Raw genomic sequence first — 24,436 nt, 5'->3', positions numbered from 1 at the left:
TAGACCTTCTCAAACCACCTGTAATGCGAGCTGGCCTCCTGGAATGCATCTTTGATGGTGGGTTTTTGGAAAGTACAGGAAAGAAGAGAATTTTAGACTTCTGGCCAGGGCTGCAAAGGTAACCTTTCTGTTGTGGCTGAGGCCAAACAAGACCTGCCTTGAGTTTGGAAGAGCAAAGATGTATGGCAAATCAAGCAGTTTTGAGGGATGGAGGGGAGGAGAAGATATTAGGGTTTGGCCAAAGCTTTCCAAAACTGAGGGAAGTTCAGTCAGGTAGAGATGAAAGCTAGCAAGTTCCTGTGCTTATTGGACCTGCTGGTTGAGCTCCACTGCAACCCAAAGCCTGGCCCTGCCCTGTGCTAGAAAGAGCAGGATGCATTTGTAAGGCAGTTGTGAGAGTCTCCTCTCCCCCACCCTCCACCCTCTGTGTTAGTCAGGGGGATCCTGGGGCCTTGCTGTCTGTCTCCACCCTCGGGGACCTGGGGAAGCACTGCTGTGCTTTGGCTGTGGCCTGCCTTTCCTGGGGCTGCTTATTTCTTTTTGAAGAGCTTGCGGAAGGAGCTCCGGAACCCCCCCTTGGGCTCGTGCCGCGGGTTGTGGTCGCTGAAGGATGTTTGCTCATTGTCATCCTTCTGGCAGAACCTGGTGTTGTCTTCTGCATGGAGCTCCTAAAAGGGAAAAGACAATTTAACCAGCATTTGCAACCTCACATTCTTGTTCCCTGCTCTCTCTTTCTATTTCTCTCTCTCTGTGCTAGGAGGGACCTGGTGGGTGAGGAGGTGCTGACAAGGCTGGGAAGCAACACTGGTACCTCTGCAGAGAGCTTGTTGCTGGCTCTAGGGCTGAGGCAGTGACAGAGGAATAGAAGGATAAGCATTGTTAGAGGGAACTGGAGCCTTTCTTGCTAAGCCTTTTGTTTAGGGGGAGCTCATTAGCTTATTTTGCCACTGAGGGAGCAAGCCAGCTTGGGCAGTTCGAAGAACTTCCCACCCTCTCCTTTCTCCCCTAGGGCAGGGAGGCATCAGGCTTTGGAGCTGTCATAAGGTGTGAAAGATTCTTCTACTGTCTCTGCTGCTGCACAGTTTTATGTCTATGGGGCTTCATTAGCACACACACATGGTGGTAAATGTGCCACTGAAAGATCTGTCCCTCTTTCAGAGAGTGCCAAGCTCCTCTCAGCAAGACTCTGGACAAGACCCTTCACTTCAGTTCTTGTGGTAAATGTGCCACTGAAAGATCTATCCCTCTTTCAGGAGAGGGCCAAGCTCCTCTCAGCAAGACTCTGGACAAGACCCTTCACTTCAGTTCTGCCCACCACTGCCATGGTGATTTCCTTTGCACTGTGGGGGAGAACATCTCCTGCAGTTCTGGACAAGCTCCACATCTGCACCCAGCTTTGGGCCCTAGTTCTGTGCAGGTGAGTGCCAAAGAGCTCATCGGCCCCTTTCTCTGGGGTGCCTGTGTCTCTGTGGCTCTTCCTCCTCTGCTTCATCTCCCCTGATCAACCATCTACCACCTTCTTCACTCGCTAGGCTTTTTTTTTCTTTTCTTTTGAAGTTTCCTTGCTGCCTTTTCAGTCAGGCTGTTGGAATCTATCTCCCATCATCATTTGCATCTACAGTCTCCTGTCTAAGCACCTCAGAGCACTCTTGGCCTCTGCTTCCTTGGCCTCTACTTCCTTGGCTGTGACAGCCCAAAGCTGACTCTGAACAGTCACTGCAAACTACAGAAACATTGCTCCTGCAGGACCTGGTGTCCCTGAAGGGTTACAGTGCCGTTTGCCATGTCCTCTCTGAGGGACACAGTTGCTGGGCTCTGACTGTTCTCACACAGAGTTTGGCATAGGTCTGTACAATCCAGGCAACAAATACAGGTGAAACAAAACCTACGGACCAGATCCCTGCTGGTGTAAATGGGCTGAGCTTGGCCAAGTCATGCTGGTTTACACTGGCATGACTTATCCAGCACTTACCCAGCACTCCTCACAGCAGGTGGAAAGGCACCTCTTTACCTGGGTGCCAAGCACAGCACTAATTTTGAGCAGCTATGTGTAAACTTTGTGACCTGCTCAGAACATTCACCTGGGGGGGAAGCTCAGTGACAGTGGAGACACACAAGAGGCTACCTTGTCTCAAAGGTGTTCTAGCTCAGCCAGCTGTGCACCTCAACCTGGGGAAGATGTGTGTGAAAACGAGCTGTCTTGTCCCTCCCTTGGGCATGTGCATGCAGTTGAGGTCTTGGAATGAGTGGGCTTGAAAGCTGTTTTGGCGTGTTCTACTCTAACTGTATCTCAGATCTTTCTCCTGCTGCTGCTGCTGCACCACCGTGTGCCTTTTTTTTTTTTTCCTCCTCCTATTTAAGCCTCCTTACTTCCAAAAAGCTCGGTTTTTCACCCGCTCCTCTCTGTGGGGGGAAGTAGCTCCTTTGGGAGCTTCGAGATGAGGCTGAGATCATGTGAGGCTGAACATTCCTGTCCTGCTTCTGCTGCAGACGGCTCCCACTGCTGCTCCGTGTGCTGTAGAGTCTGGTGCTCACGCCCTCTGCGCTGCGCGGCAGCTCCTTCAGGGACCTGCTCAGCTGCTTCCCTTTGCTGTGGAACATCTCACGCTTGTAGGTGCTGCTGCTCACGGGAGTGCAGCTCTTAGGCAGTGGCTGCAAGGCATGGTCTGTCCTCTCCGGTTCTGAGGTGAAGTTCACAGGCCTAAGGAAGCAAATATCCAAGCTGGACTCGGAAGAGGCAGGGGAGCAGTTCTCAAAGAGAGCAAGGTTTTGGAAGGTGTCATCTTCGTAGGGGCCTGGCATGGTGAAAACCTCCCCAGGGTAGTCAAACTCTTCGTAGCTTGGTGCAAAGTTCCTGGCATCCTGCAGCAGTTCCACAGAGGTTCTGATGGCTCTCTCGGTGTTCCCCACCGCGTCAGCCGGTGGCGCTTCGTACTCCATTTCTGGGATGGATTGCAAGGGCGCTGTCAAGGCCTTGAGTTCCTGCTCTGTCAGCTGAGAGGAGGCAAGGATGTTCTCTGGCCTCTCGTGTTTTCTGCTTTCCATCTCCCAGTCAGGGGGCTTTACAGCCTGGATGTTCTCCATCACTGTCGGCTGGGGTTTCTTCATCTGCGGCATCAAATGCCTTAGAAATAAAAACCAAAACAAAACAGACAGAAGTGGAATACTAAAGGATGACAGAGACAGCATGACAAATTCCCCCCAACCCCTTCATTCCCCCAGCCCTATTGTGTTGATTTTATGGCCAAAAGGTACTCTCCTGTCTTGGAGAACAGTAAGAGGTGTCTCTTACAGAAATGGCCTGGCTGGTTAGGAGGACCAAACTTGGAGAGGCAGGCAGAGCTGCTTATCCAGTAGCTTTGTCTGACTTTTGTATTCTACAGCATGAAATGAATAGCAACTGAGATGAAAAGCCAACTGCTCCATCTCTCTCCTGCTCATCTGCATTTTAGATTCTAACTTTCCTTCTTTCTCTGCAGTGTAGGAGCTGTGCCTCACTTTCCTGTGGTCTGGTTGTCTTTTCAGGTGGACTGGGTTTCACTTTTGGGTAAAGTGACTCTGTCCCCACAATGTGTCAGGAGTACTTGGAGGGCTCCTACCCTCCATGTGTTCCAGCTGAGTCTTCAGCTCAGGATGAATGTGGGGGTGGTGCTAGCTGAGGCTACCAAGGTGGAGGCCTGGAGCAATCTGTCTGTGAGAGGAGGGAGATTGGCTTGGGCAGTGTGGGGAGAAGGAGGCTTAGGACTGATCTGCAACACTGCTAACAGAGGGGACTGGGAATGACAAAGTCAAATTCTTGTTAGTATCAAACAAGATAAGAAAGCACAATAGCCACAAATTGCTGGCATAAGAATAAAGGTAAGTCTAGAGTGATTCTCTGATCATCATCTCATTTGGCACCTGTCAGGCTGGAAATTGTCAAAGGGGATCTATATGAGGCATGGCTGAGGGCACTTGGTCTGTTCAGCCTGGAGGAGACTGAGGGGAGACCTCATTGCAGTTTGCAGCTTTGTCATGAGGGACAGCAGAGGGGCAGGCACTGATCTCTTCTCTCTGGTGACAGGACCTGAGGGAATGGCTTGGAGATGTGTCAGGGGAGGTTTAGGTTGAATATTAGGAAAAGTTTCTTCACCCAGGGGGTAGTTGGGCACTGAAAAGGCTCCCCAGGACAGTGGTCACAGCACCAGCCTGACAGAGTTCAAGACGTGTTTGCACAAAGCTCTCAGGCACACTATGTGACTCCTGAGGATGGTTCTGTGCAGGGCCAGGAGTTGGACTCAATGATTCTTGTGCTTTCCAACTCAGAATATTTTGTGATTCTGTGAAGATTTCCAGGTGTTACCGGTAGCCCTGTCTGTCTTAGTCTTGCGTCTTTTTGAACCCATTTTGTACTTGTATCTTGTGATAGTGAATCACATCATTCAGTTATGTGCTGTCTGGAAAAGTATTTTTTTTCCCTGCTCTGAGACCTTTGTCCTGTTTCCCAGCTCTTGTAATGTTGACAGTGAATAATGCAGTGTTATTGTGCACACCACTGTCAGGCCTAAACAAATTCATGTCCTCCCTGATGTACTGCCTTAGCAGGCAGCCCTGGCTAGAGCTCTGAAACATCCCCTGCTTGTAAACCACACAGTAGGGGACAGCAGGATGGAGCCAGCCCTTCATCTCTCTATCCATACCCAGGGAGTGGTTTTGGAAATTACAGCCTGTAGCTGCCTGCTGTCATGGGCATGGTGTGGGTGAGGAGAGAATTTTCAGCCTACTTTGAAAGCTGCCCACAAGGACAACAGGCTTACGGGGTGGTTGTGCCAGAGGAAGGTGCTGCTGGGAATGACTGTATGGCCTCCTCAGTGTGGATCCCACTGTCCCGCATTGATGCTGCACTGGGTGTTGGAGAAACCTCCTGGCTTGTACACTGGGAGGTGAGACCTTTGTACAGCTTCACCAGGGATGACCTGAGGGAGGAGAAATCCATCGTCGGGCTAAGAAATAAGGCAGGGAATGAGCACGAGCATGTAGAATCACAGAAAACAGGACTGGAAGGGACCTTAATATTCCTGTTTACCTCTGCCCACCCCAAGGAAGAGCCTGTTCCACCTAGTCTGCTCCAGCCAGCAGGGCATCCTGCTTTCTATGGTGCTCTTAACACCTCTCCTGATTGCAGTCCCTCCCCAGCAATTTGCTCCAGCCCTTTACCACCCTCCATACTTGGAAGCTTCCCTTGAAATTTGATCTTGTCCTATCCTCGGGTAAATCATCACAAAGAGCAAAGGCAACCAGATTCTGATTTTAGTAAAAAACCTTGATTTCAAGGAATTGTTCTGAACTGCACCTTGATAATCTACATTCAGGGTAATTTCTGTCATAGATCAACTCACACAGGTTATGGGAGGCTTTCGTTTCTCCTACCTCCTCCCCCAGTAAAATAAGATAACACCATTCTTTTGGAGTCTCAGTCCATAAGGGAAACAGTCCTCACCCTCACCAGGGCCTGGAGCTGCCAGAGCTAAATCCCCGTGTGTTTTCCCACTGGGGAGTGGCTTTGCCACCAGCTTAAGGAATCAAATGATTCCACGAAACATGTGACTGCTTTATATAAAAGGATTTAGAAGTGATTTTTCTTTTGCTCTCAGAGTTAGGCAGAAGGGCCCACCCCAAATCTGACCTCAGTTTGGAGGGCAAATGCCAACAGTTGTTCTTCTCCAGCATTCAGATGCAAAGAGTTTTGTTTTATTTCAACAGAGCAATGTGCCTGTTGATCATGCCTGGACCTAAACCCCCTGTTTGCCAGGCTTCCCCCACCCCTCCCTTCCATGGTGACAGAGAGAATGAGCTGATGTTGTGCTTACTTCTTCAGCTTTTTCCTCTTCTGTATCAGCAGGTCTTCATTGCACTGGAAGAGGAGGCTGTAGTGTGAGATGAAAACCCGGAGGCGCTGCACGCACACCAACAGCAGGTAATAGTCAGGGTGCTCTTGCTCCGTGAACTTCAGGACATTCTGAGGCACAGAGGAGAGCAGGCTGTTTGGAGGCTGTCCTGACCCTTTCTGGGGAGAAGGCACTACTGGAACCATGGATTAGGGCTCTGGAGTGCTCATGGCACTGCCCTGGGGGAGCTTTGCTCGGCACCATGAGTTTCAGAGGGACTTGGATGGGGCCTGCCTCCCACTAGTCCAGTGCAAATGCACAAGGAACCATGTAAATGTAATCATGGGATGTGTGGGTGATGCACTGGTTGAGTTTAGCTTAGGATGAATAAACCAATGTTTTGATTTTCTAGGGCTTGCTTTCTGTGTATTTGCCTTGTCTGAAATGTTTCAGTACAATTCAGGTAAGCCTTCTGAGAACCAGAGCTCTTTTTATCAGCCATCTCACTGTAGGACAGGTTGTCAGGCCCTAGGAGCCCTCTCAGATGTGCCCCATCTCTGGCCTCCTGTTTTCCCAAAGCAGCAGACAGCAGAGCCTTTGGCTTCCCAGGGGACAAAAGCTGCTTCTGTCAGGCCAATTGGACAAACTGGCAAATATAAGCAAGCCTTATGTGAAAAAGATGAAACTTTACCTATTGTTAGCTGGCTTTCCCTTTAAAAGTTGGGTTTTTTCTTCAAAGAATCCACTGGGTTTGTCAGGACCCTGTACCTGTACAGCCCCAAATACCAGCTCTGAGTTAAAAGTCACCTGATGTGATTAGAGTTCAACAACACAGTTTCCATCCTGGGGCCCTACCTGTAGATGAATAAGGTATTCAGGGATTCGCTGGACTATATGAAAGAACAGAATGTAGAGATCAGACTTGATTTCTTCTTCTACCTGAAATAGAGAAAGTGACTTAAGAGTCTTTTCCACCCACAAAACACATCTCCTTCCAGGTGGTTCTGTGATTTAATGAGTAGTTATGCTGTAAGGAGTTACAACAGTTCACAGGGGCACACCAGGCATTTAGGTTGGGGATTATGTACTAGGGACACTCAGCCTAATACAGTAAGGGGGCATGTTGAAAGTGCACTAGTTAAAAGTTTCAGTGAAACCCCAAGAAGACACTGTTGCCCAGAATGAAGTTCTTAGTTTAGGCTCAAATTAATTGAACAAAATGAGATTGACTTCTAAATTAAAATATCTTGGAAGCAAGCAAATGGGGTTAGGTTATTTCACTTTAAACTATCTTTATATTTAACTTTACAAGTTTAAACCAAGAATCCAGAACCAAATAGCTGAAGCTGAAAGTGAAGACTCTTTTCTCTATAAAGTTCAATCTCTCTGTTTGGATGAGTCCTCCATTTCCAGGAAACAGTTCCTGGAAAAGTCTGGATAGCACGTGCATAGGCTAGCTTTTGGGAGGTTTAATCTGAGACATTGTTTCATGGCAGAGCACAAAAGCTGCTTTGGTTTTCAGACAGTGAGGAAGGTGTTAATGCTGCCTTTTGTAGGTGCCAGTCAGCCACAGCAACCTCCAGGAAACAGAACAAGTGGATTGGCAGGAGAGTCCTGTCATGGGCAGGCATAACAGGAAGAGATCTTTGCATGTTGCCATTACGTGCTGGGAAGCAGGCAGGAAGTTTACCTCCTTCAGGATCACCACGTGGATCAGAGAGATGCATTCTGGCAGGTCCCTCAGGTAAGCAACGTAGTAATCCAGAAAATTATTCTTACAACAGAGAAAGAGAAAAGAACACACAAACTTAACAGAGATTTTTGGTCACAGAGCCAGCCAAACTGTTAATTCCCCACCATCACTGCTGCAAGGTCACCAATGCAGTGGAGCTGCTGTTTCACTCCTTCAGAGCTTGGAACTTCTCAGGAAAGCCTGTTTTATAAAATGTGTTCAGCTGTTGAGCACAGTGTGTGAAGCTTTACTGCTGGTGGGGAGGGGTAGAGAGGCTGGGCAGTAAGAAGCTCTTCTTATCTAAGATTCTTAAAATTTATAAAGTATCAGATGAGTTTTTACACATCCTTGCTGCTCACGGGCAATAGAAATGGGTGCAACAAACCATGTGGGCCTCTGCCTGCCCACCTGCTTGTCAGAACTCTGAGCAAGGTGTATTGGGGCAGGGGAGCATCAGAACCCCTCTCTTTTGACACCCTCACTGCAAATACAGCCATTCAAGCTGTCAAGGCTCACGTGTGGCTCCTGCCAGCAGGTCTGGGTCTCATGTAATTTATGGAGCTGTGCTATGAGGCTGCTTGCCCACAGGTGGGTCTGGCATGTGGGAGCCCTGCACACCAAAGGGGCTGCCATGCCCCAGGACTGTGCTCCAAGGGGGTTACTGAAAGGTCTTGCCCTTCAGGCCACAGCTGCACGGCACAGCCCCTCTGTTCAGAGTGTCTCAGTCCACCTGCACCTCAATAAAACGTAATGAAACATGACAGAAGATTCTGGAGAGGTCTTTAACATACCTCATCATTTGTCAGCTTCAGGAAGATGTCTCCTAGGATGCCTTGTCGTGGCCAGCTCAGGACTCTCTCCTGGAGAGCGTGCAGTAAATCCACATGCTGCTGCACCAGGAACCGCAAAGAGTTGGGGAAAAAGCTGATGGGAGACCAAATCAGACTGGTCACACAGAGCAAAACCTCATCCCTAGTAAGTGAAATCTGCTGAAGTGGGCATTCCTGAGTAGTCAGCACAGCCTTGCACGTGTAATGTTGACTGCACCTATCGTTGCTACAATAGTGCAGGCGTTCCTAACTCCTGTGGCTGGAGCCCTGGCTGCATCAGGGGGTCCTGTTTTGGCTGCTGTGTACATGCAAGTACCCTCTCCAGCTGCTATTGATCAAGTGTTTTGAAAGCTCCTTAGGCTTTCCTTGCAATGCATTGAGTAGCTGACCAGAATTAGCCGCACTAAAAAAGCCCCAGGCAATGCTGCTGTGGCTGATGATGCAGAACCATGGCCCTGAGCCATCCCACTGAGAGCTTGGAGGAGAGCTCCCCAGCTTTCTGTGTTGTCCTATTTGTCAGGCCCTTTCACAAGACAACCCATTGATGCAGAGCTGGTCAAAATGTGCTACTGCCTTTCTGCCAATTCACATTGATCTCACCCAGAATCAGAATGAAGATGGTGGACAACATGCAAGGGACAGGCAGGAATGTCTTTAATGACTGCAAAAATCTCCCAGTGCCTCCAGTTTTCAACTAGAAATAAACTAAGTGTTCAAAAATCTCTGTGTGGATGTAAGAAAAATTTGTGAGGCAATAATGCAGGAGTAATACTGACTGAAGAAAACTCTCCAAAAGACAGAGAGCACATTACATCAAATACCTTCTCTCTTTGGTGCTTCTTTTCACATCTGGCCCTTGAAGTGTGGCCTTGATCTTCAGGATTAGGGAAAGGTTGATGACGTACTTTCTTTCTGACTCCAGTAGCTCCAAGGCGATGTTCTGCCTTTTGGCTTCCAGAAGATAATGGTTAAGTTTAAAAATAAGAAAATACTGACCTCAAGGACAGCTACATGTTGGACTGATGAAGTGATCATGAAAGGAGAAACTTGTTTAAAAATTGTATCAGTGTCTCATCTTTTTGTGTCTTCTCTACCCAAAATGTAAAACTCCACCCTGATGCTACACCATGCCCCAACCATGACCAGTGCCTCAGTTTGCTAAGAAAGCTCCAAAGCAGATGAAATTCCCCCAATGAACACAAATTTTTCCTAAGAATAACAAAACAAGCAATCAAAGGCAAAACAACTCATATCAGGGTTTCAAATCCTGAAGAAACCTTGCAGAATGAGCAGTTGTATTTTTCACCCACTTAAGCAACTACTCTGCTGCAATCCCATCAGTACTCTGAACCTGAGAGGTCTTGGAAAGGAGAAGGGCTGTCCTGGGTACAGAGTGATTCTGTCAGTCACACAGCCCAACAAATACAAAGGCCAGAGGTCTTGGAGCGTGAGGCCCTGAGAGATTCCCCCCAGTATCAGAAACTGGCCTGTGTGTCTCCCTCCATGGATGCTGATCACCAGCCAGCTCACACCAGCTTTAAGCCTCTCTCTTTTAGCCAGAGTTTTCTACTGCTTACCAGCCAAAGAGGGTTCACATATTATGTTGTCTGCTGAGCTGTATCTGCTTTGGCCCATGTCTTTCCCTCTCTCTGGTTGCTCTTTGGAAATGTATTCATCTCCCCAGTCCTTGGTGTCCTTGGGCTGCTTCCATACTGTTGATGGCAGATGCATTTTTGACTGTCCCTCTGTTGCCAGGGAAGGCTTGAGGCTGTCATCTGTCTCTATGGCTGCTCCTGCAATGACAGACAGGTCTATGGACTCTGACATCTCAGCATCTCTCTGACAGGTTATGCTGCAGCAAGCAGCTAAGCTGTGTTCCCATCCATTTCAAGCACTGGAAGGTGAATTTGGAGCATTCTTTGTGCTTCACAAGGGTTGTAGCCTTGTAGAGTTAATTTACAAAGGAAGTGCAGGTTGGTGAGCTCTTCAGGAGAACAAGGTTTGCTCTCTTCCAGTGTTTATTTTCAAGCCAAATAAGATCCAAAATTAGACCTATGTTAGAGAAGCAGAAACACCTTCTCTTCCCAAGTGGGAAAAGTAGTGCTCTCACTGTTCTTTGTCACACCAGGGAGCTTCAATTCTTCCTTTCTGCAAAAGCACTTAGAATCTGAGAAAGCAACAGCAGAAAGGCTTTCTCTGCCAAATCCTTGGCACTGACCACCAGAGACACTTCAGGGACACAGGTTTGCTCTCATATCTCAGCTGCAAGTAGGAAAGTGGAGGTACAGGGCAGAGTGAAAGACATCCCTGTGAAATGCCTTCCCTGAAAGCATTTCTTCAGACCAGTAAAGCAAACACTCTAATTGAATCATTGTTCTGCTGTCTTTTGGTGCTTGATGTTTTATTACCTGGGCCTGCTATGACTTTCACACCTCCTTCTCCCATGGGCATGATCCTGGTGTCAGACACTGTTGAAGAACAAAGGGAACTTTAGCAACAGAAGACAACTGTAGAGTTTGCTTCTTCCTGCCAAGCCCTGTCAGTAGGGTAAAATCCTCCAGTCTTTTACAGTTTTGCTATGAAAACACTCCTGTTGGACTCCTCTGTAAGGAGGATCTTTTCTGCTGGGTTCTTGTCACAAGTCTGTGTTTCAGTAGCCCTTGCAGACAGATAATGTGGGGTCCCTGCTGTGCTCAGTGCTGTGTGACTGCAGAGGAATGTGAGCAGCCTTGGCTTCTCCTGGCATGCAGGTGCATGTTGGGTAGAAGGTACTCCACACAGAACAAAGAGGATGGAGACCTGACACAGAGACAGGGCTGATATTTTGAGTGGAAAGGAGCTTATTGAAGAGCAGAGGGATGAGACTGGAAAGAAAGGAGCAGTGGGAGAAGTGGGTGAGAAAGGTGGTTGTGCAAGAGGGATGTGAGGGAGAGGGCTGATGTGCCACCTCAGAGTGTAGGGCAGAGGAGGGCCACAACTGACAGGTTCTGAGCAAAACAGAGGAGAAAACAGCACATGGTTTTCATCTAATCTCTGTCTTTGTTGACATTTTTAATGGATATGTTTTAATTATCTTCCTGTCTGAACAGCAAGAGAGTGATAGACCAGCTTAGACCCCCAGACTTAATTATAGAACAAAAAGCTCTGGTCCATCTCCTTTTCTTTGATTCCAACTTCCAAGTGTTTGGCAGTTAACAGTGTTTTCTTCATCAAGGTGTGATCCTCCATTTAGTTCTGTATCTGTGCCACTGGCACTACAGGAATGAAGATCCTGTATCCCTCTTCTTGGAGGAGGCAAGAAATGGCTGTTGAGACAGTGTTTGCAAAGCAAATACTTCCTGAATCCAGGTTACCCCAGTGATCTTTTTCTGATTTTTTTTTTTCCTGAGGAAGGCACTGCATTTGCCTATTCTGTTTCTTACCTTTTTCATAAGTCACGTTGTGTAAAAGACTTGTAAAATCTTCATTAATCAGCACAGGTTCTGGGAGGTTGATGGATCGAAACGGGCTGCCCTGGAGAGGTGTTGGCACTGTCTGTGACCCGTGGTCATCCTTCTGTGCTCTCCTGTACAAACACAAAGAACAAGGTGGTTGGAAAGTCTGAATGCTACAGCTGAAGCTCCTACACTACATTTGTGGTCAAGACTGTCAGAAATAGGACGACTCTAGACCAGGAAAGGAGCTGTCTTTGATGGAATTGGCAGTTCATGAACAGTGTTCTGGAAATAACTTCCACTGGCTACAGGAGAAGGTTATTTCAGATCTATTATTTTGCAGAGCATATTTCATCTAATTAAATAGCTTAATTAGCTGAGGGGCTAGCCTAGATTTGCAGTGTTTGCACCAAGGCAGCTGTATAGACTCATGATCAAAACTCTGTTTGCAGAAGGAGGCTAATTAGGACCAAGTTGGACAACTGTCTGCTTCATCACAGCATCAGTGTGGCCCAGCAGTGTGAAAACATTCTTTGACTCTGCTCAGAGGAGAAAAGGCTGGTGAAAGGAAAGCAGAGCATGCCTGCCCATTGAGTCCTGCAAGCTTGGAAGCTTGTTGTCTGAATGGTGGAGGCTTCTGACTTTCAACAGCCCCAGCATGGCTTTAGTGGGTCTCTGTTCCGCCAGACCCTGGTTCTCCAGGGAGCTGCTGGGGGCTGCTTTGTTCTTGGAATCACAGTGAGGTGTTAGCATTTTTCTTCTGTCTTTGGTCTGTGGGGTGTGTGTCTAAGAGCCTGGGGTGAACTGAAGCATCTCTGGTCATAAACAGAGTTGACACACATGTTCAGCCAGGAAAAAAATTAAGAAATTATGCTATACAGAAAGGAACAAAATGGACGCCACTGCTAATTAACATTTTCACGACCCTGGAGTTTGGGCCCTTACTTAGCTTTCATTTTCCGTGATTCCCGCCGCTTCTCTTGCTGCAGCTGCTCAATTTTCTGTTGCATTTCCTCCTGCTTGGCACTGATTTCTTCAATCATTGACTTTGCATCGCTGAGCTCCTCCTGAGAAACAGGCAAAAGCACAGCATTCCCAGGGTGCCCATCAGCCTTACGTGGCACAGCTCTGAATGCTGGCTGGTGTGCACAAAAGGTGCTTCAGGGTGCTGTGGGGAGTGGCTCTGTAGTCAGACACACTTCCTGTGCAAGGCCAGGACGTGTGACATGTGCCATGCACAATGTGGCACAACATGGTGATCCTTAGTTCTACTGGCAACTCACCCAAGCCAGTGTGGTGCCACATGATCAAGGCACTGGTGGGAGATGAGACTCAGGGCTTCATCCACCACCAGCTGAAAGCACTGGGAGGACTCCTGCCCTTAATGGCATTTGGAGGTGGGCCTTAGGGAGCACATTTCCCTCTGCAGTTTTCCAGCATGTGTATTCACATGTTGCATGTGGTTCAGATCCCAGTGCGAGCACTCACACATAAAAGCTTTTGCCAATCAGGCCATGGATCTGCCCTTTTAGCCTGGTTTCCTAAGAAAATTAGGCCCTCTGTATCCTCCCTGTCCATTCTCCCTCAAGCAGTTTCAGCCAAGTCTTACTCAGATGTAGAGCTCTGATGCATCAAGTCCCTGCAGGTTCCATGAATGTGAGCAGCAGGATTGAGGAGAAATACTCAAGAGTTTCATGTAAACCAAAGGATTTCCCCCAAGCAAGGACGTGACTTCAGTGGGAGCTCAGTGTTTGAATAGCCAACATGGGCATGAGGCAGAGGGAGAGCAGCCTTTGCCCCTTCTGTTGCTTGCATAATTGTATCTGCATTTTAAATCCCCCTTTCCCCTATGACAATGTTGTGGGTAACCCTGTGTCTGGCTGCTCTGAGATCTCTCCGATATGCCCTTGCCCTTTTTGTTCTCTTCCTTGCTCATCTGGCACCGAGGGCTCCTTTTGCCTGGTTCCATGTGTCTCCCTGTCACAGGGTTAGTATGGGCTTTTTCAGTAAGCAGCCCCCTTTATCTTCACAAGGTACTATTGACTCAGCAAAACCCCCTGGGGAAAATTTGCAATAAAAACTGTAAAAGAGTTCCTCTGCCTGCCTCGTCATCCAGTTTCTGCATGGAGACACTGGCTGGTCTAAAGTGTACATCAAGCCTTCTTGCTAGGCTGTCTCTCCAGCCCTGTGTCTTTATCCTCTTGAGCCAGATCAAACCAGACAGCACTTCCTCCCAGCCATGTGGAAATGCGACTTCAAAAGGCTTTAGGGTTTTGTGTTAATTTGCTGCTCCCCAGTGGCTTTGCTTCCTGCAGGAAATGCAGGGGACCTGACCCAGGGAGAGGTGTGGGACAGTGGCCCAGCAGTAGCCTATGAACAGGCCATAAACCCATGGCATGTGCAGCCCAGAGCAAGGGCTGCTTTGTGCCCAGGAAAGTCTCAGCACTGCCTCATGGCCAGTCAAGAAGGCTAAATAGGCCAGAGTGTGGGTTACTTGTGAGTTGGAGCAGTGAGGGGAGACCCAAGGCCAAAGGAAGTACTCCAGGTGTATCCAAAACAATTGCTCACTCATTTTCTTTGCAAACAGGGAGCATTGATGGAGGCAGGGGAATGCTTCCCTCTGCCAGGCAAGCTCAGGTGGAATGCATGCAGCCTCCCCACAGGTCACACTCCTACCTTGAACGTGTTGAGGGAATTCTTCATCTCAGCCACCTTCTCTTCCATGGCACAGCGGCAGCTCTTGACCTTCTCTTCCAGGGCATACTCTCCATGCTGGATGCGTGACAGCTCCTGCATTGCTTCTGTGAAACCCGCCTTCAGCTCAGAGGCTAATGCCTGCAACTACAGCAGCACAAACAGGTGGGTTCAGTCCCTCCTGCCAGGCTCAGGTGCTTGTGTCCCCCAAGGTCACAAAGGCTGGGTGTAACCCATCCTGTAAGGTGCTGTTCTCTTTCTCCTCCTCCTTTCATGACTGGGAAACATGGGGAGAGGTTTGGCCCCTGCTGCAGCCTCAGTACAGAGTAGGAGGTGTTTGTCTTGGGCAATCAATGTGCCCCTTTTTCAGACTTTTTTTAAAAACTTTTTTGAGTTTTTCCAGGCTCCCTGGCAGTTTGCAGCCTGTCAGCCTATAGTAGGAGAGGACAGCCTGAAACATGCCAAGAAGGTTTGCAATAACAGCAGCCAGATTATTAATCTCCAAAGCAGCTGAGCAATCAAGAACGTGTCTGGTTTTGAGCAAGTCCTCCTCCCACATGTGCTCATGGGGCTGGTACTCTCCCCACACAGGTCTAACCCCTCACTCTCCAAGGGCTGTGGAGAAGCTCTGTCCTTTGCCACGGGCCCTTTCCATGGAAGGAGGCAGCTGTAACTTGTGCTGGGGAGGGAACAGGAGGTTTTCCCCTGGCATACAGTGACGCTGTGCCCACTCTCTCTATTTTCTGTCCCTAGAGGCCCTGGTGCTGCTGGAAGAGCTCACTACCTAAGCTGGAGGCAGCCAGTGATAGCTGGGTGAAGCAGGAGATGGACTGGGGCAAGCCAAGCTGGCAGAGCAAGCAGACAAGGCAGGTGTGGAGGTGGGCAGTGAGGGGGGATCAGCAGCTGGCAGAGAGCTAAGCAGGGAATGCCCTCTTGGGAGCAGCTCGGGCTGGTGACCCTGGACTCTGCCCCCACTGCTGTGAGCGAGGCTCATCCTGCCTGCACAAAGCCCACAGCGAGGTCGCGGCCCAAGGCGCTTCGGCACAGAGGTTTTTACCTTTACAACAGAAATTCGGCCTAACATCTGGTTATAAACTGAGTCCAAAACGGGAGCACTGGTGGTAAGCGGAGAGCCACCCCGGGAACTCAGGCGCTTGAGTCCTGCAAATGGAGCAGAGATGGCTTCCGATACCTCGGGGCAATGGCATGCACCAGCCTCCTCTGGTCAAGACTGGCAGTGTCTTTACAGAGGATGTCTGCCTGCCATCCCCGCTCCTACCCCAGCGCTCACCCCACAGCCCCCACTCTGATCTGGCTGGACACGCATTTCCAGAGTGCCTGGGTAGGAGGAGCAGGACTGACAGGAACCACAGGCACTGGGACAGTGCAGAGGGGAGCAGGAGGCTGAGGACATCTTCCTTCAGCAGGATGACAACCCTGAGTCCTCAAGCCAGCTGGAGCTCTGGACTCCTTGGCTGAACACTTTCCCCGACCCCTCCTGGCCACAGTGTCACCCTGTGACCTGTGAATGTAGCCTGAAGGGTTAGAGGGGCTGCTTAGGGCAGACAATGACCATGCTGCTTCTGATATCTCAGCCTAGATGGTTGTGGCATCATCAGACATCCTAACATATGTGCCTGGAGAAGGGGGAGGAAGGGTTATAAAGTACTGTGACTGTGCAAAATGTTAATATTCCCATCCCTGCTCGCCGGTGCTTGACACACTTTCCCCCTGAGCTGACATGGCCAAGGTACAGTCTGTCTGCCAGCCTGCACCAGGGCTGGGCATCACACACTGCCCTCCAAGTGAAAAGGGTCGATTTGCTGGATTTGTCCCTTCCAACTGGAATATGCTATTCCATTCTAACCTATGCTATCCATTTTAAAGATCTGCTTCGGGATGGAGATATCACAGCCCCAAGTCTTGCTAGCAGTGGAGCAGTCCTGGAGCTGGCCCTGGAGATAGGAGAGGACATAATCTGGGGAGAGTAAGCTGAAAATGAAGTGTTTCTGCCCACAAACCAGGCCATCTCCTTCTCAGATGCTTCCAGAAAGGGGCTAAACTACATAGATCCTTTGAAGGGTATAGGGATGGGAATCGTTGCTGATCTTGAGGTTTCAGAGTAAGAAACTGCAAAGCATCAGCAAAAGTGGACCACTGCAGAGAGTTTGGTGTCCATGTGCACTGAAACACTCTATGAAAGCAGAGTTCAGCCAACATAAGGAAAGACTTGGATTAGAGCCTGGACAAAATATCCTCTGCATCTAAGAGCAGACAGTGACCTGTTATTTTGGTATTTGCTTTTGGCCAATCTTGCTTTTGTGGTGACGGTGCTAGCTTAGTTTCTTTGTGTATCCATCTCAGTGCTCCAGAGCCCAGCCTGAGTCTATCCTGCCCCATATATATCCTTCCTCAGCCCCATGCAGCCTAGTGCTCCAGAGCCCAGCCTGAGTCTATCCTGCCCCATATATCCTTCCTCAGCAGTGGCTGTTTCAGACACTGAAATGCATCCTTGTGTTGCTGCTTGAGGGATGGATGCAGCCAGAAACACCAACCAGCCACAGAGCTTGAATGATGGAACAAGAAGTGCTGAAACCCTGAGCAGGTCAGGGTTAGCATAGAGGGGAAATACATTCTTGTTGCATTGGATGCAGAGTTGATCCAAAATCAAGTGACGTGGTACAGGAACAGCATGTTATCTTTAAACTCTTGCCAAGCATGGTGTAGCTATGGATTTTAGTTTGAGCTCATTTCTAAAAGCAAGCTGTAGAAAACCATCCTTTAAATCCCATAAGCTGTTGAAACAGATGGAAGCCATCGAGGTATCAGGCCCTGCCCATGTCTTGGCAAAGTGACAAGGCTCTGTCTCCACAGGGATGGCCTATGCCTACAGGACCAGAGAGGTACTTCACAGGTTTGTGACCCTCTGGAAAGTCAAGCCAACTCTGTGTTTCTAAAGTTTCTAAGTGCAACACATACCAAAAAAGACAGATTGTGTAATACAGCAACAGTTAAACTGTAATGTGTTGCCCTGGCTCACTTATTCATGGGAGTAAAGATGTAATTTAAGTTGTAGAATTTAAGAAACAATAACTTAAATGGAACTAATGCCTAGAGGATAAATGAATCTGCACAGTCATAGGGAGTCCTTTGAACATGTCCAACAACTGTTCAAAAAAAGCATTTAGGCATCTAAATAATTTAGTACCAAGTACAGATTTCAGCACCCATCTGCCTTTGGACTGTGGCCCTCAAACCTGACAAAGCAAAGCAGTGAGGCATCCAGTGCCATGTGTCTGTAGTTATGTCTTTCTTGGGCCCCATGACTCCTATTTCACCTGCTGCCCTGATGTTTTTCAGCTCTGTGTGGAAAAACCATGCTGTTCACAAAGGGTGCACAGGACTGATGCTGCTTCCTGGAGCTGAGGCAGCAAAACTGCAGAGTCCCCCCCTCTCTCTCTTGGTGGGTGCCAGCAATTTGAGACATTTGTAAAAGATAACAGCGGTCCTTGCAGCCTAAAGATTTGTTCAGGCTTTGAGGCAGTCCAGGGAAGATGGTTGTGGACAGCAGATGGGGATGGTTTATGGAAGGAAGGAGTGGGATGGAAAGAGGGCAGAGCCTTGGTGAGCTGGGTCACTGTCCTGGCTGCCACTGAAAGGATGAGAGGGAGCCCTTGCTTCTCTGAGTAGCTGTGTCCCCACAGGTTTCCCCCAGCACTGGCCATGCTGTCCAGGTCTCTGTCTCCACAGGGATGGCCATTTGCATCTGCACCCGTGGCAGCTGCCTAAGTCCTTACACTAGAACAGGACCTGCTGTCTGGGACCTTGAGCTGAAGCCTGTCAAAACCAGTAGAAAACAGGCTCATGATAAAGAAATACTGCACAGAACAATTCTGCTATTATAAATATGTCCTTGAAAAGAGCAAAACCTTCTGTGGCCACTCCAACCAGGAGTACTGTCTGTGGCGCTTCCCCAGCTTATCTACTGTCCATCACTGCACACCTTTTGGGGCTGGTCTGAAGAATTAAATAGACATTGTGTATCTCAAAGGAGGGCTGCCTGAGGACACTGCTTGAAACCAATCTGGCACAAAGTCCAGTGTTTGACACAAGCCCTGGATCTGATTCTTCTGAGTTGCATGATGCATGCTTTTACAAGGAAACAACAAATCTTTAGAACAGCTACTAACTCCTGTGCTTAAGGGCAGTCCATTCCTACAGCCAAGCATTAGGAAGGCTTGCAGTGCCTCATAGCAGGAAAGCAGCAGAGCTGCAGTGATTTACAGTGGCAAAGAAGCTGGTTCTAGGAGTATATCCAGCATATATATTCCTAGGCAAGGATGGTAGGAATACAGTCAGAGCAGCAAAGTAAGTAGAGAAGAGAACGATGACTTAAAGGGAGCTGCAAGTACTCATCAGCCCTTGTTCCACATCTGTGCAGTCCCTTTGGCAACTGCATTGTCCTCAGGGCCTTTGCTGAAGCAGAAGGAAAGAGCCAGCTGGTGACTGACATGTAAGGATTCATTAAGGTACCCACGTGTCAGCTGGAAAGCAACATGTGTGCATGGTGTTTCCAGCACAGTCCTACGTGCATGTTGGATGCACTGTGCTGGACCCTTGGAGCTGTCTGGATGGGAAAAGAGGATGAGATGACAGAAGTGCTGGGTAGTTCATGGAAAGCAGTGCCTTCTCCACTTGCCATGGTGCACTTGCAAGCAATTACGGACATTAGTGTTGCAATGGTGACAAGGGAGGTCTCAAATAGTCTGGATTTCCACTTCAGGGGTGTGTTTCCTCGCTCAGATTATGGTTCCATATTGAACCAAACCAGGGACTAAAGCGCTTAAAACTCTGTCACATTTCCTGCAGACTGGAAATGAGTGGGAAACATCACTGTGGAAAGGCTGAAACTGTGTCTTACAGGATGGATACTCCTTGGGCTGTGGTAACAGACAAATTTACAGCATCTGTGGTGTCCAACTGCAGCAAAAATGTTAGCCCAAAGACAAGGCACAGAGCTCAGGAGGAACTGATCACCAGGGCTTCTAGCTGGCAGGCCAGACAAAGACATGCAGAAAGACTCAACACTCTGGCTGCTCTGGATTATCAGGCAAGAGTACCCCATGGTCTGAGGAGCTGGGAGGCTGCCAGGATAACTTGGGCCCCAGCTGCATAAGGCACCCCTGCCCCATGTCAGTCAACAGATCATTGCTCCTGGGACAGTTCATCAGGTTTGCTGAAAGCTCATCAAAGCTCAGTCATGAAATCTCCCCCCAACTCAGTAATTGACATTCTCTACTTGGCGCTAATAATGTCAGTTGCTTAATTAGCTGAGCTCACAAATCACCTATCTAAATACAACTGGTTGTGAGCACAGAAATTTTACTGAAAGGTCTTTTTAAGATGAGGCCCAAGATGTGTGATATTTATTCATGCAGTGTGCACGTTTTGGTTGCCATGTTCCTTGTAAATGCCTACATTTTTCCTTCAACTTAATTTAGCTTTTAACTACTGTTTATATATTAGTAACTCTTTAAACTCTTGGAGATATTTAGGGCATTTTGCTCATCTTTACCTGGGAAATCTGTGTTGCAGGGGTACTCACAGGCACACTTTCAGTCCCTCCTGTGGGAATAAAGAACTTCAGTCAATTAAAATGACTTATAATGGCTGCTATAAATAACTGGAACAGAGGGTTTGAAGTCCCTCTTGAGGAGCAAATCAGTTTTAAAGGACTCAAGTCTCACTTTAGGAGGTCTGGACACCATATCGTTTATAAAATAAACTGCAATTATAAAATAGGAATGACTCACCTAAATTCAGATGTTAAATTCACCTTATTTGCTGTCCTTTGTCTGGCCAGAGATGATCCATGCAAGGAAGTGAGAAAGCTTGTATGTGCAATTAGGACTAAATTGCTCCCTGTGAAGTATAGTTCTGTGAACCAGCCTTAGGTAACAGGGTTTTTTTGTCCTAAAGCATTACTGGTCTGTTTCTCTACTGAAACAGTCAATTTTATCCTCTGCTATATCTGTACATATTTCTGTTACCTCCACAAAAGGCAAAATACCTTATCTGTATATTTGAAGTTTTGTCACAATGCCATCCAAGCAGTAATCATGTCTTTTCTAACCTCCCAAAATAACACCTATTCATTGGTTTTGTCATTCCTGGGGGGTTGTGGTATGGTGATCCCAGCTGATCTTGTACAACCTAACATTGCTGAAACAGACTTAGCTGATGGAGGAGATTATATCTATTTTGCAGAAGTATTTTGGACACTGCAGAGACATTATCTCTAGGCATTAATCCTAGAATCATGGAATCATTTGAGTTGCAAGGGACCTTTTTAAGGCCATGTAGTCCAACTGTCTTGTGCAGAAACCTTCAGTTGTCCAACAGAAATCTCTGCTGGCTCTGCTGCCGTTGCCGTTTGAGGCAATTGCAGTCCAATGGCCACGATGTTATTCCCTCCATCACGCTCCCTGGCTGGATCTCACTCCCAGAAAACACCATGCTGCTCTGTTCCTCATCTGGATTGCCTCCCCTTGGGAATGCCACTTCACAAGATGGGTTTTCTCTTGCCTCCAAGGATTTACCTCACTTATCTCTGCTGTTAAGTCACAGACATGACCATTAACCCCATGCCCAACTCCAGGGGAAGCCAAGCTCCTTCTTTCCATGCTGGCTACAGATACTTGATGCTTTTCCAAGCTGGGCCTTTAAGACCACACAAATGCAGTCCTGCAGAAGCTGGAAAAGCATGCAGGGAGGACTCTGCACAGTCAGCCAGTGGAAAGTTGAAGCCTGGAAGTCAGAGCCATACAAGGCATAGCTCCATTCTGATTTTCTTTACCCCTGAGGGGGAATGTGGGTTACCAGCAAGGACACCTATGAAATGGCCCTGTTCTGGTCTCTAGGATTTGTCCTGATTCAGAGGAACTTGAGCAAATTCCCCAATGAATTGCAGAAGGGAGAGGCAGAGAGGCTGTGTGCTCCTCTCTGCCCATGTGCCACTTCCTGCCTGTGCTAGTGGCTCTCTCAGCTGTGGGGTTGAGTAGCTGGGTCAGACACTGAGCCTCTGGGGAATATCCTCTCATGCTTCCTCCTAGGGAAAACAAGAAGCAGCAGGCTGATTGGGAGAAGTAGTGACTATGACTCCAAACTGCCAGCTGTTTGGGGTCAGAACTCATCAGCCAGCCTGCACCAAGTCCCACTTTTAAATTACAGGTTGTTTTCATCTTCAGCTTTGGCCTTTCTGATTCTTTTTTTTCCAGATTTTCTCTGCAACCACATGAATTAGGAACTGACCTTTGGCTGGAAGTTTCTCATGATGCCTGGAGCTGGGGCTGTGTGTACAGTGACTCTTCTGAATCATGGAAACTGAGGCCCATGCCAGTTCTGTTGGGCTCTTGCTGTGGGATAGTAAGGACTGACTCAAAGAGAGCAAGAGGACATGTTTCTGAATTAACAGTACAACACAAACCAGGTGCTGGGAGGACAAGGAGATGCTTTTTTTACAACATGGGTGGGCGTATTGAGTGCAGAGCTTTGTGAAGGACTGGAGGTGTCAGGTAGAAGCATAGCACCGCAAAGGAGAGCCTCCTCAAATTTTCTTTGGGTGTCTTTCAATCTGATACAAAACACAGAGGGCCTGAGCCATGTCCTGCAGAGATCTGTAGGGATCTTTCATGTGGATTTGATTGTGCATCACTCTGTAATGTCCTTGGATATACTAAAAGTGAGGAACTGCTCTTGATGGGGAGAGGATCACTGCTACTGTGACTTTACTTCCACCTTTGCCATGAGCACTCTCTGAATATACCCAGACAAAACACAGATCATTTCTATAAAGTCACTGCAAAGAGCTGAAGCAGAGGAGGCTCCTCACAGTCTCACTGTGGGAAACAAGGGACTTTGTGGATCTCCCAGTTTCTGCAGTGAACATCTGCAGCCCATGAGGGCATAACAATTAATTGGAAAAAATCCCTGAGTTAATTTCCTTTTCACCCTGATGTAGTGTAAGGGCCTAGGTACACAGACCTAATTTCATCAAATTAGAATAATCATAATAATAATAGAGAAATTAACTTTTCTGATAACTATGCCATGAATAGTGGCACCACCAAGCACCTTTTAAGAGGGAAAGAGGTGGTCCAGTCTCTCTCCTGAGCTGACAGCTGTGGACACTCCTTAGAGATGCTCCCCCTGCTCATAGTTCCAAGAGTTCCTCACCATATGGACACAGTGCCTCTGAGGTGGCAAGGCAAAACACTATGCAAAACACTATGGGTTTGGGGTGGAAAGCAAGTACCACATTCCTCTGAAAGAAGTCAGTAACCACTAAAGCCCTGGATTTGAGCTTTGCAGACTTTCTAGAATGCAGCAAATGTTAGCAAGGACTGATTGCTATGTCGCCTGATGGCCTGGATTTCTTGGTGCTTGCAAGATTGGGATTGGTGCAGATATCTGTGTTGTGGCACCAATACAAACAGGAACCCCTCTCTACAAAGCACATGGGGGAGAGAAGCAGATCCTCATCACAGCACCCTCACGTAAAACACCGCTTTGGACAGTCAGAAGTCTCTCTACATCCTAAGGCAGAAATGGGGCACGAGGCAAGAAAAGGAATGACTTCCCACATTGGACATTACATATGTCTCCGGAGTATTTTCCAGAGAGGAGAGGGAGATGGTTCTAAAATAAGAAATAAAAATGTCAACCCCCAGATATTTCTAAGAACTGAAAGTACTGAACATTTGCCCACAGCTGCCATGGTTGAGAGGTGCTCTCAGGGGCCTGGCTGGTGGCCAGCAGACAGCTCTTATGAGAGCATGTTTCTCTCTTGCTGTCTTTCATACTAGCAAGAAGTGAAATAAGAGGATGCTTTACCTTCGTGTTTGTTTGTGTCCATGGCTGCTATGGGGTGTGCGTCCTCGCAGGGACTCCTGTCCTCACTCTGGAGGGCTCTGGCTGGTCACTGGGAACATCCCATGGCTTAGAGCTGCCCACATATGAGCCCTGGGGTGGGTCAGCTGATCTGAACCCTGAGTGCAGAAAGATGCAGAAAGGGTTTATTGAGCAGAGCTGCTCCAAGTTCAGACAACAGAGAAAGGAGGAGGGATTTGAGAGATAATGAAGCATCCTAAAGACCTGTTTGTGTTCACAGTGCCTCCACAGAGTGGATGCTGCTACAAACACTTCCCTCCCAGCCCAAGGCCATTTGTGCTTCCATGGACAGGTGACTAAAAGGTTCTATGTAGTCCCACAGAGACTGTTTTCTCAGCAAGATAATTTCTTTATGAACACTGAATCAAAATATGTTGTAGTTTGAACAGCACATGAACACCTTGCATGAGTGTTCTGTGTCCAAGAGTCAGTTTTTTGCTATGAAACCAGTCACCCAAAATCTGCTTCACACCTGTGTTTGGGCCACAAAAATACTGCCTTCAGAATGCTTCTGCACAATTCTGCTAGCACTTTAGGAGGCACTTGTCCTGCTTTCTCTTGTCCACTTGTCCACTGCCTCCCTGACTGGGAGACACAGGAGTGCTGCAAGGCACCTCGATGTGCAGAGGTGTGGCCTCTGTGGGAACCAGGGATAACTGGGCATGAGGCTGTGCCCAAGCCAATCCCGTGGTAATGCACCTCATCATTCATCTGCTATTGGGATTAGGACCCTGATGCCTGATTAATGACATGGGCAGAGACAGGGAAAATAGATTGTACCAGCTCACACTTTTATCAACACGGGCCCTGCCACACATCCACACTTCCCAGAGTTTGAGTCAAGTCTGCTTTTGTCCAGCCTCACTAGGAAACCAGATGTGATTTAGGACTCTAGAACAACCTCCTGCCTCCATTCCTGTTGGACACAGC

The 24,436-nt window shown here is 48.1% G+C and overlaps 2 protein-coding genes across 2 annotated transcripts in view; one reads left to right on the top strand and one right to left on the bottom strand.

Annotated features, from left to right (window-relative positions):
• Positions 1–227: 227 nt before the first annotated feature.
• ARHGEF33 (Rho guanine nucleotide exchange factor 33) lies at positions 228–23,471 on the bottom strand. The gene is made up of 15 exons (XM_041477009.1): positions 23,450–23,471; positions 20,133–20,182; positions 14,540–14,704; positions 12,809–12,930; positions 11,852–11,994; positions 10,838–10,897; positions 10,007–10,222; positions 9,251–9,380; positions 8,391–8,523; positions 7,558–7,641; positions 6,723–6,806; positions 5,850–5,998; positions 4,797–4,955; positions 2,371–3,124; positions 228–668 (listed from the first exon to the last, which is right to left on the bottom strand). Exons 1-15 carry the CDS (start codon positions 23,469–23,471, stop codon positions 531–533), a joined length of 2,409 nt encoding a protein of 802 aa, XP_041332943.1. The 3' UTR covers positions 228–530.
• Positions 8,438–24,436, top strand: part of DHX57 (DExH-box helicase 57) — a 39,099-nt gene continuing 23,100 nt past the window's right edge. Inside the window, exons 1-2 of the mRNA XM_041477003.1 lie at positions 8,438–8,574; positions 14,621–14,722. Of these exons, the coding sequence (XP_041332937.1) occupies positions 14,695–14,722 (28 nt within the window). The 5' untranslated portion in view covers positions 8,438–8,574; positions 14,621–14,694. The remainder of the gene's footprint in view (positions 8,575–14,620; positions 14,723–24,436) is intronic.

This window comes from Pyrgilauda ruficollis, unplaced genomic scaffold, assembly GCF_017590135.1.
Source record: "Pyrgilauda ruficollis isolate IOZ18807 unplaced genomic scaffold, ASM1759013v1 scaffold4, whole genome shotgun sequence".
Classification (NCBI taxonomy): Eukaryota; Metazoa; Chordata; class Aves; order Passeriformes; family Passeridae; genus Pyrgilauda; species Pyrgilauda ruficollis.
This window is presented reverse-complemented; position numbering and strand designations above follow the sequence as displayed.

Bases quoted from the DNA above. Each gene is read 5' to 3' on its own strand.
- ARHGEF33 (XM_041477009.1), bottom strand. From the start codon at position 23,471: ATGGACACAAACAAACACGAAG. The intron at 14,705-20,132 runs GTAAAGATGAGC...GTGCTGCTGTAG, and splicing joins CTGCAACACAGATTTCCCAG to TTGCAGGCATTAGCCTCTGA. The intron at 10,223-10,837 runs GTAATAAAACAT...CTGTCATTGCAG, and splicing joins GAAAGTCATAGCAGGCCCAG to GAGCAGCCATAGAGACAGAT.